This window comes from Maniola hyperantus, chromosome 9, assembly GCF_902806685.2.
Source record: "Maniola hyperantus chromosome 9, iAphHyp1.2, whole genome shotgun sequence".
Classification (NCBI taxonomy): Eukaryota; Metazoa; Arthropoda; class Insecta; order Lepidoptera; family Nymphalidae; genus Maniola; species Maniola hyperantus.
This window is the reverse complement of record NC_048544.1, coordinates 12,596,939-12,610,042: the sequence shown is the minus strand read 5'-3', so window position 1 is coordinate 12,610,042 and position 13,104 is coordinate 12,596,939. Positions and strand designations below refer to the sequence as shown.

General features: G+C 37.5%; 1 protein-coding gene across 1 annotated transcript in view; it reads right to left on the bottom strand.

Annotated features, from left to right (window-relative positions):
- Nucleotides 1-51: 51 nt before the first annotated feature.
- The window catches only part of LOC117985045 (uncharacterized), a 30,052-nt gene continuing 16,999 nt past the window's right edge, over nt 52-13,104 (bottom strand). The window contains exons 6-17 of the mRNA XM_069500630.1: nt 12,479-12,646; nt 11,764-11,853; nt 10,668-10,851; nt 10,247-10,406; nt 9,434-9,507; nt 8,131-8,156; nt 6,743-6,838; nt 5,597-5,767; nt 4,853-4,966; nt 1,723-1,884; nt 979-1,182; nt 52-440 (exon numbers count right to left, since the gene is read on the bottom strand). Of these exons, the coding sequence (XP_069356731.1) occupies nt 201-440; nt 979-1,182; nt 1,723-1,884; nt 4,853-4,966; nt 5,597-5,767; nt 6,743-6,838; nt 8,131-8,156; nt 9,434-9,507; nt 10,247-10,406; nt 10,668-10,851; nt 11,764-11,853; nt 12,479-12,646 (1,689 nt within the window). The 3' untranslated portion in view covers nt 52-200. The remainder of the gene's footprint in view (nt 441-978; nt 1,183-1,722; nt 1,885-4,852; nt 4,967-5,596; nt 5,768-6,742; nt 6,839-8,130; nt 8,157-9,433; nt 9,508-10,246; nt 10,407-10,667; nt 10,852-11,763; nt 11,854-12,478; nt 12,647-13,104) is intronic.

The window sequence follows — 13,104 nt, the reverse complement described above, 5'->3', positions numbered from 1 at the left end:
TGAATCTCTCTCTCGAAATCTACGAGTAGTTGAACAAATTAATATGACTATCAATCGAGCGTCGTGTGCGAAGTCTTACAAGAGACGGTCTACGAGTCCGTGTAGTGGCATGGACGATGGCGTAACATAAAAAGGTTTGAATTTGATATAATGAAAGGTAGGTATATTATGTAGAATGTAGATACCGGAATCCAGAACTACTAAAGATTTTCAAACTGTGTCAAATTGTTCTGTCGGGCATATTCCTTCATATAATTATACCCATCGCGCATCTGTTGGTCCAGTCCATCATAATCATCTAAATGAACCTTAACGTTCTTGTTAAATTCATTTATCAAGAGAATGTCTTTTGGACTCATAGTCAAATTGAAAATGTCTATATTCGATTCAATATGTTCCTTGTTTAAAGAGGCAACGAGTGGAAATACGTTGCGGTCAACCTGAAAATATAAATAGATAAAAATATATGTTAGAAGCTATTTAAGATAATTAATGTTAGGTTACATTTTACCCATAAGTTTATAAAAATAATATAGGAGGTTTAGGTTTTTAAAAACCCGTAGGAACTAGTTGACTTTCCTGTATAAATAATAGCTTTTGTCACTTAGGTCTTTAACAACATCCATGCAAAGAATCAATAAGAAACTACAGGAGAACGAACAAGAAGAATTGGAGAAGACCATAGACTTAACATCACTGGAGAAGACAAAACCTAAATTCACGCTTACATTTACTATTATTATAATTTTATAAATGCGAAAGTGTTTTTGTTTGATGGTTTATTAGTTTGTTGGTTTGCCCTTCAATCACGTCGCAACAGAGCAACAGCTTGACGTGATTTTTTTGCATGGGTAAAAAGAGCGGCATAAGCTACTTTTTATCCCGTAAAATCAAAGAATTCCCAAGGGATTTTAATAACCTGAATCCACACGGACTAGTCCCTACTAACCTAATTAATTAAAAATTATAGATAATTACCAAATACCGCAGCAGGACCTGATTAACTCCTACACCGTATTTCTTGGCCATCCCCACCAATATCGGATCTTTAAAAGTGGGCGGTATTGATTTAACATTGAAAGATCTCGGCACGAGGAAACCAAGAGGTGCGTATCCAGTTACAACGATGCCTATACTTTGACAGTAAGCCACTATCTCCAGGTTTGTGAAGGTAGGATTTGTCTGAAAAAGAAGATCATTACGATACGTGACTTAAGTAGTCCATTTTTGCATGGCGTGAGTAAGCGCTCGAGCGAGGCGAGGGTGATGATACCGTGTATTATTGGACTTAATAAGCCACGAGAATTTATAGCTCATATTATGACTAGAGAAAACGGTCCCCGAAAATCCCGGGACTGTACTTGGCTAATCTCGAGATTTCCGGGATTGCCACAAACAGGTCTAGATTGCACTCCGTAGCCCATTGCGCCTTGACAATGGCCTTGCCTACATTATATTAATAGCTTTTATTACATATCGCCAAAAAACAACCCTTTCATACACGTACGATACGTACCTACTACATCATAGGTACGCCGTACAGCCCTAATAATATGTTTGTCGTAGAACTTAGAAGGGACTTCTCCGCTTGGAATACTTCAATACAATACTCTTAAGGATAATTCCCCAACGGGCCAATAGGGGAATCAACCGATCACCAGTATCGGTAGAACTTAGACTTTTAAGATTTTTTTTCGTCAATAAGAAATTCATTTTTCTTACCTCAATCTGGTTAACAGCTGGAGGGGTTTTTGAATGAACTAGGATCTTGTTAATTTCTGTGCTGTTGAAATTCGAAACACCAATGGATCTCGTCAAACCCATCCGCTTAGCATCTTCAAGGCCTTTCCAAATCTCCAAGTAATCATGATTCTTTACGCCTAGCTAAATATCGTGAAACGAATTAGTTTTGTAAGAAATCTAACAATTCCTTTAACTAAAAAACCGGGCAAGTGCGAGTCAGGCTCGCGCAACGAGGGTTCCGTTCTACAGTCGTATTTTTCTACATTTTGCACGATAATTTAAAAACTATGATGTATAAAAATAAATAAAAATCTGTTTTAGAAAGCACAGGCAAAGCCCTTGCATATGATACCCCACTTGATATAGTTATCTAACCTTGAAAATTGAAAACACAAATTATTAGTTCACTAGCAGTTGCCCACGACTTCGTCCGCGTAAAATTTCTGGTTTCTCATGAGATCTGAAATTTTCCCGCTGCAAAAGGCCTCTCTTACTCACTCAGTCCCACCCTAAGGCACAGAACCGAGAATACCCAAATTGCAATTTTCATATCTCTAACTTCAAAAACATAGGATTTTCATATAACTTTCCCCCCCCTATTTTACCACCCTTAAGGGGGGAATTTCCCAAATTGACTTACACAGACTTTTATTTTTTAAAGCAAATAGCCTAAATGTCGATTTTTCATGTCTCTAACTTGAAAAACATAGGACTTTCATACAACCTTCGACCGTTTCTTAGCTGACACCTACGTCCTAGAAAGAACCTATCTTCCAAATTTCAAGTTTGTAGGCCTTATAGTTTCCGAGATTTCGTGATTAGTCAGTCAGTCAGTGAGTGGTATTTCGCTTTTATATATTTAGATGACCACATTTTAATTTTTTTTGTGTGATGTAACCACAAATTCCCGGTTTTTGGATATTTCCCCTTATATCTACTAAAAGATTTACCTACCTGCCAAATTTCATGATTCTAGGTCAACGGGAAGGTTTCTTGACAGACAGACAGACAGAAAGCCAAGAAAGTGATCCTATAAGGGTTCCGTTTTTCCTTTTGAGGTACGGAACCCTAAAAAAAGGGCAAATTCGAGTCAGCTCGCACACAAGGGGTTCCGTACAAGACATAACACTTTTTTAAAGTTTAATTGCGTATGTTTTGATGTTTTTATTATTTATTGTTATAGCAGAAATAGAATACATTGTGTGAAAATTTCAACTCTCTACCTATTACGGTTCACGAGATAGGTAGGTACAGCTCGCTGACAGAAAGACGGACGCACGGATTTTCGCAGAATGTATATTTGTAATGTATATAGAAATTTTAAAATGAACACCATTAAATTAAAAAGTGTTATTTCTTGTACGATGGTATAGAAACCTTCGTGTGCGAGTCCGACTCGCTTGTTTTAATATTTTGGCACGGAACCCTAAAACCGCTATTTATTTTTAACCGACATCTAAAAAGGACGTGGTTCGTCGGCCCGTTTTTAGGGTTCCGTATCTCAAAAGGAAAAACGGAACCCTTATAGGATCACTTTGTTGTCTGTCTGTCGGTCTGTCAAGAAACCTACAGGGTACTTCCCGTTGACCTAGAATCATGAAATTTAGTAGGTAGGTAGATCTTATAGCTGACATTTGGTGAAAAATCTGAAAACCGTGAATTTGGGTTAGATCACACAAAAAAAATTAAATTGTGGTCATGAACTAATAATTAGTATTTTCAATTTTCTAAGTAAGATAACTATATCAAATGGTGTATCATATTATGAAAGGTCTTCACCTGTGCATTCTAAAACAGATTTTTATTTATTTTATCTACATGCTTTAAATCCATACTAATATTATAAATGCGAAAGTGTGTCTGTCTGTCTGTTAGCTAGCTTTTCACGGCTCAACCATTCAACCGGTTTTGACGAAATTTGGTACAGAGATAGCCTTTATCCCGGGGAAGGACATAGGCTACTTTTTATCCCGGAAAATTGAAAAGTTCCCACAGGATTGTTAAAAAGCTAAATCCACGCGGACGATGTCGCGGGCATCAGCTAGTCCTCTATAAAAGATTCTGAAACAGTTAGCTTATTGCCAACATTAAAACACCTAGTGACGTAATAACCATAATATCATCCAAACGGGTGTTATTATGTTGTACTGAATTTCATTGAACGCGTCTTTCGCTACCAGAACGCCGCGCCGTGCGCCGTAAAAAAAAGTAAAATATTCGAATCCCCGCCATTTTCTTCAATATTTTTACGTGATTTTTATTGTTTTGTTTACAATAAAATGAGTGATTCAAGCTTCGAAAGCACACCGCCAGATAATTTAAACGCTGCAAAGGATATTTCTAACAAATTACTACCGGAAAAATCAAGAACGCACTATGAAAAATCGTATCAAGATTTTATCAATTGGAAAATATCAAAGGGCAGCTTAAATCATTTTGTGAAGAAGTACTTTTAGTTTATTTTCAAGACCTATCAGAGAAATTTAAATCTTCATCCCTATGGACTTTCTACTCAATGCTCAAAAGTACGCTGAGTATTAATCACAACGTGGATATCTCAAAATATTCAAAATTAATTGCCTTGTTAAAACGTAAAGGAGAAGGCTATACCGGCAAGAAATCGAAAACGTTTTCACCTGATGAAATAAATAGGGTTTACTTTTAAGTCAAGCGCCTGTTCAACTATATCTAGCGATAATAGTTATTTAATAATTGCACTATACAAAATGTAAATTACTACTACAATAAATAATTGTTTCAATACTTAGTTTACTTTATTTGTATATACCTACTCAGTAATGGATGATGTTAGGTTAGCAGTGAACAAACTGTTTCAGAATCTTTTATAGAGGATTCATATTATTATGGGTGTAGATAAAGTCTTGTATGCAACTGTTGATAATTAGGTATTAAAACACTCAAGTGATAAACCCACTTTCGTGTTTTAATACCTATACAACAGTTGCATAACTAACTATTTATGTATCATAGTTTTTGAATTATCCTGCAAAATGTCGAAAAAATACGACTGTAGTACGGAACCCTCATTGCGCGAGCCTGACTCGCACTTGGCCGGTTTTTTTAAAGGTTCAAAAGCAATAGACCTTACCACATTACGCGGCGTATGAATAAGGAATAGGTCCACATAATCTGTCTGAAGTCTTTTTAAACAATCTTGAATAGCTGGTACGACCTGATTACGAGTGCCGGTTTTGAATGATAGCTGAAAAAATCAGAATATTATTTTCAAAATAAGTAAGGACCAAAAATATACCTAATTTTTATCTATATGCAGGTTGTTTTTTTTTTAACGTGGAGCCTTCTCAAGACCATATTATAGCCGTTCTATCAACGAGCAGTTGGTAGACACAATATCATATTGAGCCATTACGAACGTGCGAACTGAGTTATAAATATTGTTTATCAAACCTCTTTCTCGCACTTACAGGCATTATGAAACTGGAACCTAATGCTCTGGTGTTGTGTCTAACAGTAAAAAAACAGGATACGTCGATAGTCGATAACAGGTTATAAAGCACGAGCGAGGAGTCCGAACGGCATCGCATTATCGATAACGAGTTCTGCAGCATTTTCACAACCCTATGATCGTAATGATTTAAGACTCAGTTCGCACGTTTGTAATAGCTCAACTATAGTGATTGAATTCTGGATGTTGAAGCAGGAAGTTTTGTTTTTTGTACCACAAACATTTACAATAAAGAGTTAATGGGTATAATATTATGTTAGGTCTATCGAAATGCGATATTTTTGTATATTTTACTAATCGGAGGGAATCAAGTTTTTGGATTTTTGAAATATCCATTTAAGTAGTAGGTAGGTTAGTAATTTTTACCTTTGTAGTTATAAATATTTCAGACCGTTTCACGATACCTCGTTTTATGAGGTCACTGGTGGCCTCACCAATCTTGTCCTCGCTTGCATAAAGAGCTGCGCTGTCTATGTGCCTATATCCAGCTTGGATTGCCCATTTGACTGCTTGGGGCATGTATGGCCGGTCATCGAGCTATAACATTTACCAGAATTTCCATTTAATTGCCGAATTTTTCCCCACAAAATATCATCATCATCATCATGATAAACCCATCACCGTCTCACTACAGAGCACGGGTCTCCTCTCAGAGGGAGAAGGGTTTTGGCCATAGTCTACCACGCTGGCCATGTGCGGATTGGTAGACTTTACATACCTTTGAGAACATTATGGAGAACTCTTAGGAATGCAGTTTCCTCACGATATTTTCCTTCACCGTTAAAACAAGTAATATTTAATTACTTTAATCGCAATAACTCTGAAAAGTAGTAGAGGAATAAAAGTTTATGACAATCAAGAAGCGTAAAATTTGACCAATTCTGAATAATTGATTTGAGTTTGAGTTTGAAGTTAGAGGTGCGTGCCCGGGATCGAAACCCTGACCTTCAATTAGAAGGCGGGCGTCCTAACCACTAGGCTATCAAAGCTTATATCACAAAATATACCTACTCGTATGTTAATGAAAAGGTGTAAACTTAGAAAAGCCATTCAAACTAGCGTTTTACCAACGAAGGCATTTGGCGTCGCCCAGAACTGTCATTGACAAACAGAGGATGGACGTGAGGACGAAATGGATTCCGACGAGGAAACTCTATTGTTGGCTTTGCAGTTAAAAAGAAAATTATTACGAAAACAAAATAATAAAATAATAAAAGGCTCCATTTTCATAAAAAAGTTATTTGCTATAAAATACGTATCTAATACTTATTACCTAAATGCATAGAAAAGTACCCTACTTATTCAGAATTAAAAACTGAAGAAGCTATAAGTCCCGCAAATTGCTATTGTGCTGGAATCATGTCTCATTAACATCGAAATGACGTCATTTGACGTATATTTAAGTAAAAATATAACATCGGCTCGAAACTTCAGTCAAGTGCGGATGTCACTAAAATGGCGGCCACGCGCATTAGCAATTTGCGGGACTTAGAACAATTATTATTTACTTACGTCCACCATATAAGTACCGAAGCCGGTAGTTGGTATCCAGTTGCCATCGTTCATCTGTACCTTTTCAGTTGTAACACCGATTGACGCTACCTGTAACTAACAAGTATTCTTTATAGAAAACCAGTGGCCCTACCGCGGTTGTTTGACAGCTACAATGTCACGATCGCAATCATCTCTGATTGGTTAAAGCTCGCTCACTATTGGCCACACTGCATTGTTGCAACAAGAATCGCACAAATTCAGCCAATCAGAACAATTGAGATTGTAATAATGATTGATGCAGGTTTTAGACAATCGCCCTACAGATGATGCCCGCGACTTCGTCCGCATGGATTTAGTTTTTTTAAATCCCGTGCGAACTCTTTGATTTTCTGGAATAAAAAGTAGCCTATGTCCTTCCCCGGGATGTAAGCTAACTCTGTACCAAATTTCATCAAAATCATTTAAACTGTTGGGCCGTGAAAAACTACACACTTTTATATTTTTGAATTATTAATCATGGATTTTTCGAATTTATCTAGTCGAATTTGTCTAGTATGGATTGACTTGATTAATCATCGCACAGTTCAAACTCCTGGACGGATTTGGCATGCAGATAAGCATGAGTTATTTTAAGAAAAGATCACTTTTTAAATAGGTAATGTGATACTTTAATGTATGAAAACCATAATTATTTCAAGTACCTACCTAGATACTAATTCAAGTATTAATTTAAAATATTATGTATTTCAGTTATTATTATCTATCTAGTATCTACATACTATCAACACTTACAAATCATGTCTAATGTTAAATACTAACTAAAAGATACTAATCTAAAAGTGAACATCTTAAAAATTTTAACTAAAACTAAAACCTTAAAAAATATAATATTATAACTAAAACATATTATTAAAAGGAGTCCTTTTAGGCAAGGTTCCGAAGATACTGGCAGCGTTCCCCCTTTGAATAGCTAGGCTAATTCTTTGTCCGAGGTAGCTGCCAGCTCTTCGGTCTCCTGTGATGTCGACTAACCTTTTTGCTATTTCCTTAAAAAGTCTTATAGCGCAAGGACCCCACGGACCAATGGTCTCGACACCGAATGGGATTTATTATTATATATAATAGAATTTAAAATTCAAATACTTACAGCACATATTATTGCAAGTACCTACCTAGTTACATAAATTGAGATAAAAAAAATATATATATAATTGACAAGTGCGACGTTTTGATAAAGCTAACGTGAAATCCGTTGTTTTAATTATTAGTTCCTAAATATTAGTTCCTTAAATACCATTAAACCAAACTATACTAAACATGCCTTAAGGATTAAAAAGATAAATTAATAGTTACACACTTTACATAATCTACAAGTAGACTATAAAAACACAGAAAAGAATACTTACAACTGTTACCAGTATTGAAATAATTACTATAGGTAACATTTTGACGGCCAAATTATTATCAATTTCAAATTTTTCAATTGAATTATGTTATTTATATGTGCTGCAATGATAACATTTACCACAACTGAGCTTATACTTTATTGGTCAATTTATTGCCTTTCCTCTTTCATAACATAATATTATTAAGACAATATAATAATGATAAAGATGGTGAATCAGTACTTACTTAAATGACTGTGTGTTTGATCTTGATAGGTACTTGAGAAATTGGCATTTTATCATCCGTCTGTCTGTTTGGCCGACAGAACCCTACAGCTTTGCTAGGTATAGTATTTTATTCACACACAAACCACAATCATATTCATACGATGCGTTCTCGGTTCTCGTTGATGCGTAAGACAGAAAAACTGGCCAAGTGCGAGTCATGCACTGAGGGTTCCGTACTACAATTGTATTTTATCGACATTTTGCACGATAAATCAAAAACTATTATGCTTAAAAATAAATAAAAATCTGTTTTAGAATGTAGGTACAAGTAAAGTCCTGTCATATGATATCCCACTTGGTATAGTGATCTTACTTTCAAAGTTGAAAATAGCAGTATTTGTTCATGAACCCATTTTAATTTTTTTCTTGTAATGTCACCAGAAATCCACAGTTTTCAGATTTTTCCCCTCATGTCTGCTATAAGACCTACCTTCCTGCCAAATTTCATGATTCTAGATGAACGGGAAGTACCCTATAGGTTTCTTGACAGATAGACAGACAACAAAGTGATCCTATAAGGGTTCCGTTTTTCCTTTTGAGATTTCCGATTACCATACATTTTAAAACGGAACCCTAAAAAATAGTGACTCAAGTTTGGTGGTTTTATCAAATCTTCCCTTTAGATGCGTAGGTACATAATAATAAATTAGATGGGTCGACCTAAGTACCTACCTACTTCTTTTTACATAATTTTATCAAGTTCTATTACCTACTGTAATACGTACCTACCTATGTCAATCTATAGTCCAAGGCGAAAAAAGACATTGAAAGTTATAGAAGAATCTAGGTACCTACATCTCCTGAGGATGCTCCAGTGTCGAAGTGAAACGTGCGAATAGTGTGTAATGTGTATGGATAGGTATCTGTATGGACATACAGTGCGACAAGGCTATCTTGGCGCGTGGCGAAAATCGGAACTAACGTTGCCGTCAAGTGTCCCCTTTGTTCTTGTTTGAATTCTAAGTCTTTGTTCTCCAACAGCGCTCCCCTGTCAATGTCATTCAAGGGCCAAGAAAGCCTTGTCGCACCTACCTACCTGTGCTTTTACTTAGCAGCAGCGGCAGGACAGGCGGGCAGTTTATGGTGCATGCTGCACCGTGCACGCTGTACCTACCATAAAATCTACAGATCCATCAATTTTTGACTGGTTATACTTTGAAAATTAAATTTGTTGTTGCTTCTGGACGAATATCGCTTGGGTTATCACAGACTTACCTAATCGTAAATCAATCTAGATTTGGACAGATGGCACAACCATGTGTCCAAATCTGTTTTTTTCGGCGTACCCACCCGCCAACAACATACAGAATTAGGAATTGACGTACCTACCTATAACAGCTTTCCTACGCGGCAGAAAATAATATACATCGAACTTTTAGAATGAGATTTCGGCATTGTAGAGTAATGTAGAGCGTAGTCTCTGCCACATGTGTATTCGTCGGTCTCAATGACAGTGACAATGCTCTACGAAACCGCTATCTCTTTCTAAAGGTCGATGTACATTATTTTCTGCCGCGTACTGTATTTATTATGTTTAACATATCGTTTCTGATATTATCTTCACGTTATTGTACCTATGCCTATCTCCAATGATAGTGTATGTTTTATTAGCTTCAGTTTACTTAATAATAGATTTTGAATATGAATAAGTATTGTGTGCTATAAATAATATTTATTGGGCAATTATTGTAGGTACTAAAGTAAAAAATATGTTGTTATGTAGAGATAAATGTTGTTATGGTTGGCATTGGACCGGTATACATCACCACGCTACGTCATGCTTTTCATAATAATTTATTCATTCATTAATTTATCATAATGTAGGCACACTTTTCTTACAGGGAAGTACAAAAGTTCAGAAACAACTGTTCTGTGCCGGATGTAGATAGGACTGTTCTGCGCCACATGTAGATAGAACAGTTCTGCGCCAGATGTAGAACTGCTCTGCCCCACATTGGGCAGAGCAGTTCTACATTTGGCGCCCAACGTAGGGCAGAGCAGTTCTTCATCTGGCACCCAACGAGAGGCAGAGCAGTTCTACATCTGGCGCCCAAGGTGGGGCAGAGCAGTTCTACATCGGACGCCCAACGTGGGGCCGAGAGTTCTACAATAATAACAGATAGCCCACTTTGCTAATGAATGACTTACTTTTGGGCTCTACTTAAGTATATTGGGCTCCATTCTATTACCTAATAAGTAAAACGAAAAATACATTACAATCTCTTTATTAATAGAACAAAATTACTTAGCTATTAAATAAATGCATTAATATTCTCCGTAAGGGAAGTAAGGATAGTCTTTCCATTCATCAAAGTCGATAACACGCTTGTTTTTGTTGAATCGGTTAATCAATTGGATCTCCTCTTTGGTTAGGCTGAAGTCGAATAAGTCTATGTTCTCTGCTAATCTCTTCTTGTTGACGGATTTCGGGATGGGGATTAGGCCGCGGTCGATCTGAAAAAGGAAAATAAGAAAAATCAGTACCTACCCTTATTATAAATGCGAAAGTGTGTTTATTTGTTGGTTTGTCCTTCAATCACGTCGCAACAGTGCAACGGATTGACGTGATTTTTTGCGTTGATGGGTATAGTTTAAGACCTGGAGAGTGACATAGGCTTTTTTTATCCCAGAAAATCAAAAAGTCCCCACGGGATTTTTAAAACACCTAATTCCACGCGGAAAAAGTCGCGGGCATCAGCTAGTTAATATTTTTGAAAAGCAGTTGCCGAGTTTCTTGCTGCTCTGTAAGAAAGATATTCTGATTTCTGAACCTGCAGTGGTAGATTGCCTTGACGACTCCAGTAAATGACGCTGAATGGACTGGACGCCATGTCTGCTACTCCGAGCCCCTTGCAGAGGCAGAGTGACTAGCACCTCTTGGAATTTGGGTTAGATTGACAAGACCATTGAGGTTATCAATAATTAAGAACTTACCAGGTATCGTAGAACAATCTGTCCAACTGACTTCCTGTACTTGTTAGCCATTTGCACCAGTACCGGGTCGTCAGCTCGCGTAGGAGGTGCATCGAAGCATTTCCTATGAAGCTTAAAGACTGAACTCCATGACTGCTGTTCCGAGCTCCTCATAGTGAGTGATTCTGCTCCAGTACCAAGTCGTCAGCCCACGGAGGAGGTGCATCGGGGCATTTCCTAGAGACACTACGATGCTGAATGGACTGGACGCCATGACTGCTACTCCGAGCTCCCGACAGAGGCAGAGTGACTAGTTGAGGTTGTCAATAAGTAAGAACTTACCAGGTATCGTAGAACAATCTGGCCAACTGACTTCCTGTACTTGTTAGCCATTTGCACCAGCACCGGGTCGTCAGCTCGCGGAGGAGGTGCATCGGGGCGTTTCCTGGACACCACGAAGCCGAATGGACTGAACGCCATAACTGCTACTCCCAGCTCCTGGCAGTGAGTGACTAGCGCCTCTTGGGTTAGAGTTGGGTTGACCTGGAAATTTTATATCATTTTTAGATATAGTTCTTGCATTTCACGAAGGCCACTGACTCATGCTTGTGTTTAAGTCGTACCGGTATACGTAAGGTACACTAAATGTGTGCGTTTGACAGCGCTTGCTCGCGACTGATTGGTCCGACATGCACGCACACTTACGCAATGACCATGTAAACGACGTTACCACAAGTAAAGTTCACTAGCCTTCGTGAATTGCAAGAACTGTACTATGCGACGGTTGATGGTGAAGGAAAACATCGTGAGGAAACCTACAAGCTTGAGAGTCCTCCATAATTTTCAAAGGTTTGTGAATTCTGCCAATCTGGCCAAAACCCTTATAGAATAGAATATAATAGAATGTTTTTTTATTCATGTAAACTTTTTACAAGTACATATGAATAGTCAGGTAGTTTTAATTTACCACTGGTTCGAAATGCCTTCTCACTCTGAGAGGAGACCCGTGCTCTGTAGTGAGCCGGCGATGGGGTGATCATGATGATGATGAACTGTACCCAGAGATAATATTATTTTAAATCCACCGAAGAAAGCAGAATTGAAACGTGGACTAGCCCCCTTTTCCCTGAAACCACTTACGTAATAAGTGCTACTATGGTACCCTTACCTCGACTTGATTGACAGCTGGCCAGACCCTGCTGTTGGTGATTATCCGGTCAACTTGGCTGGCGTTGAAGTTGGACACACCGATGGACCTGGTCAAGCCCAGAGCGCGCGCCTCTTCCATTCCCCTCCAAGTCTCCAAATAGTCTACATCATCGAAACTGAAGTCTTCCTGCGAAGTAATTTTAGTAGTGTTGGCAACGGCCCAAAGCTCAAACAACTTCATCAATATTTGCAACATGTTTATTATATGTTTGTTATATGTATATGGCTCGACTGTCCCATACTACACCACTGTGTGGCGGTAGCTATTGGGTCAGTAAAATAAAATTAATTGTACCTACCCACTAATGAACTAACAATACTAACTTACCATTTAAGGAAAAACTGTAACTAACATACTAACAATCTATGGATCTATGAATGGTCTGAAATAAACGTTTATTTATTTATATATTTATTTATTACTTTATCATTCTATTTTACAATCTGACTTTACTTATCACTAAATAATATTAATACCCATTATTCCTTTGTCAAACGTTCACACTTCAATCTATATTCCGCCATCTTCCCTTTCTTTAAAAATGCGAACCCCGAATCGAACTTACAATACGATATTTTGACATT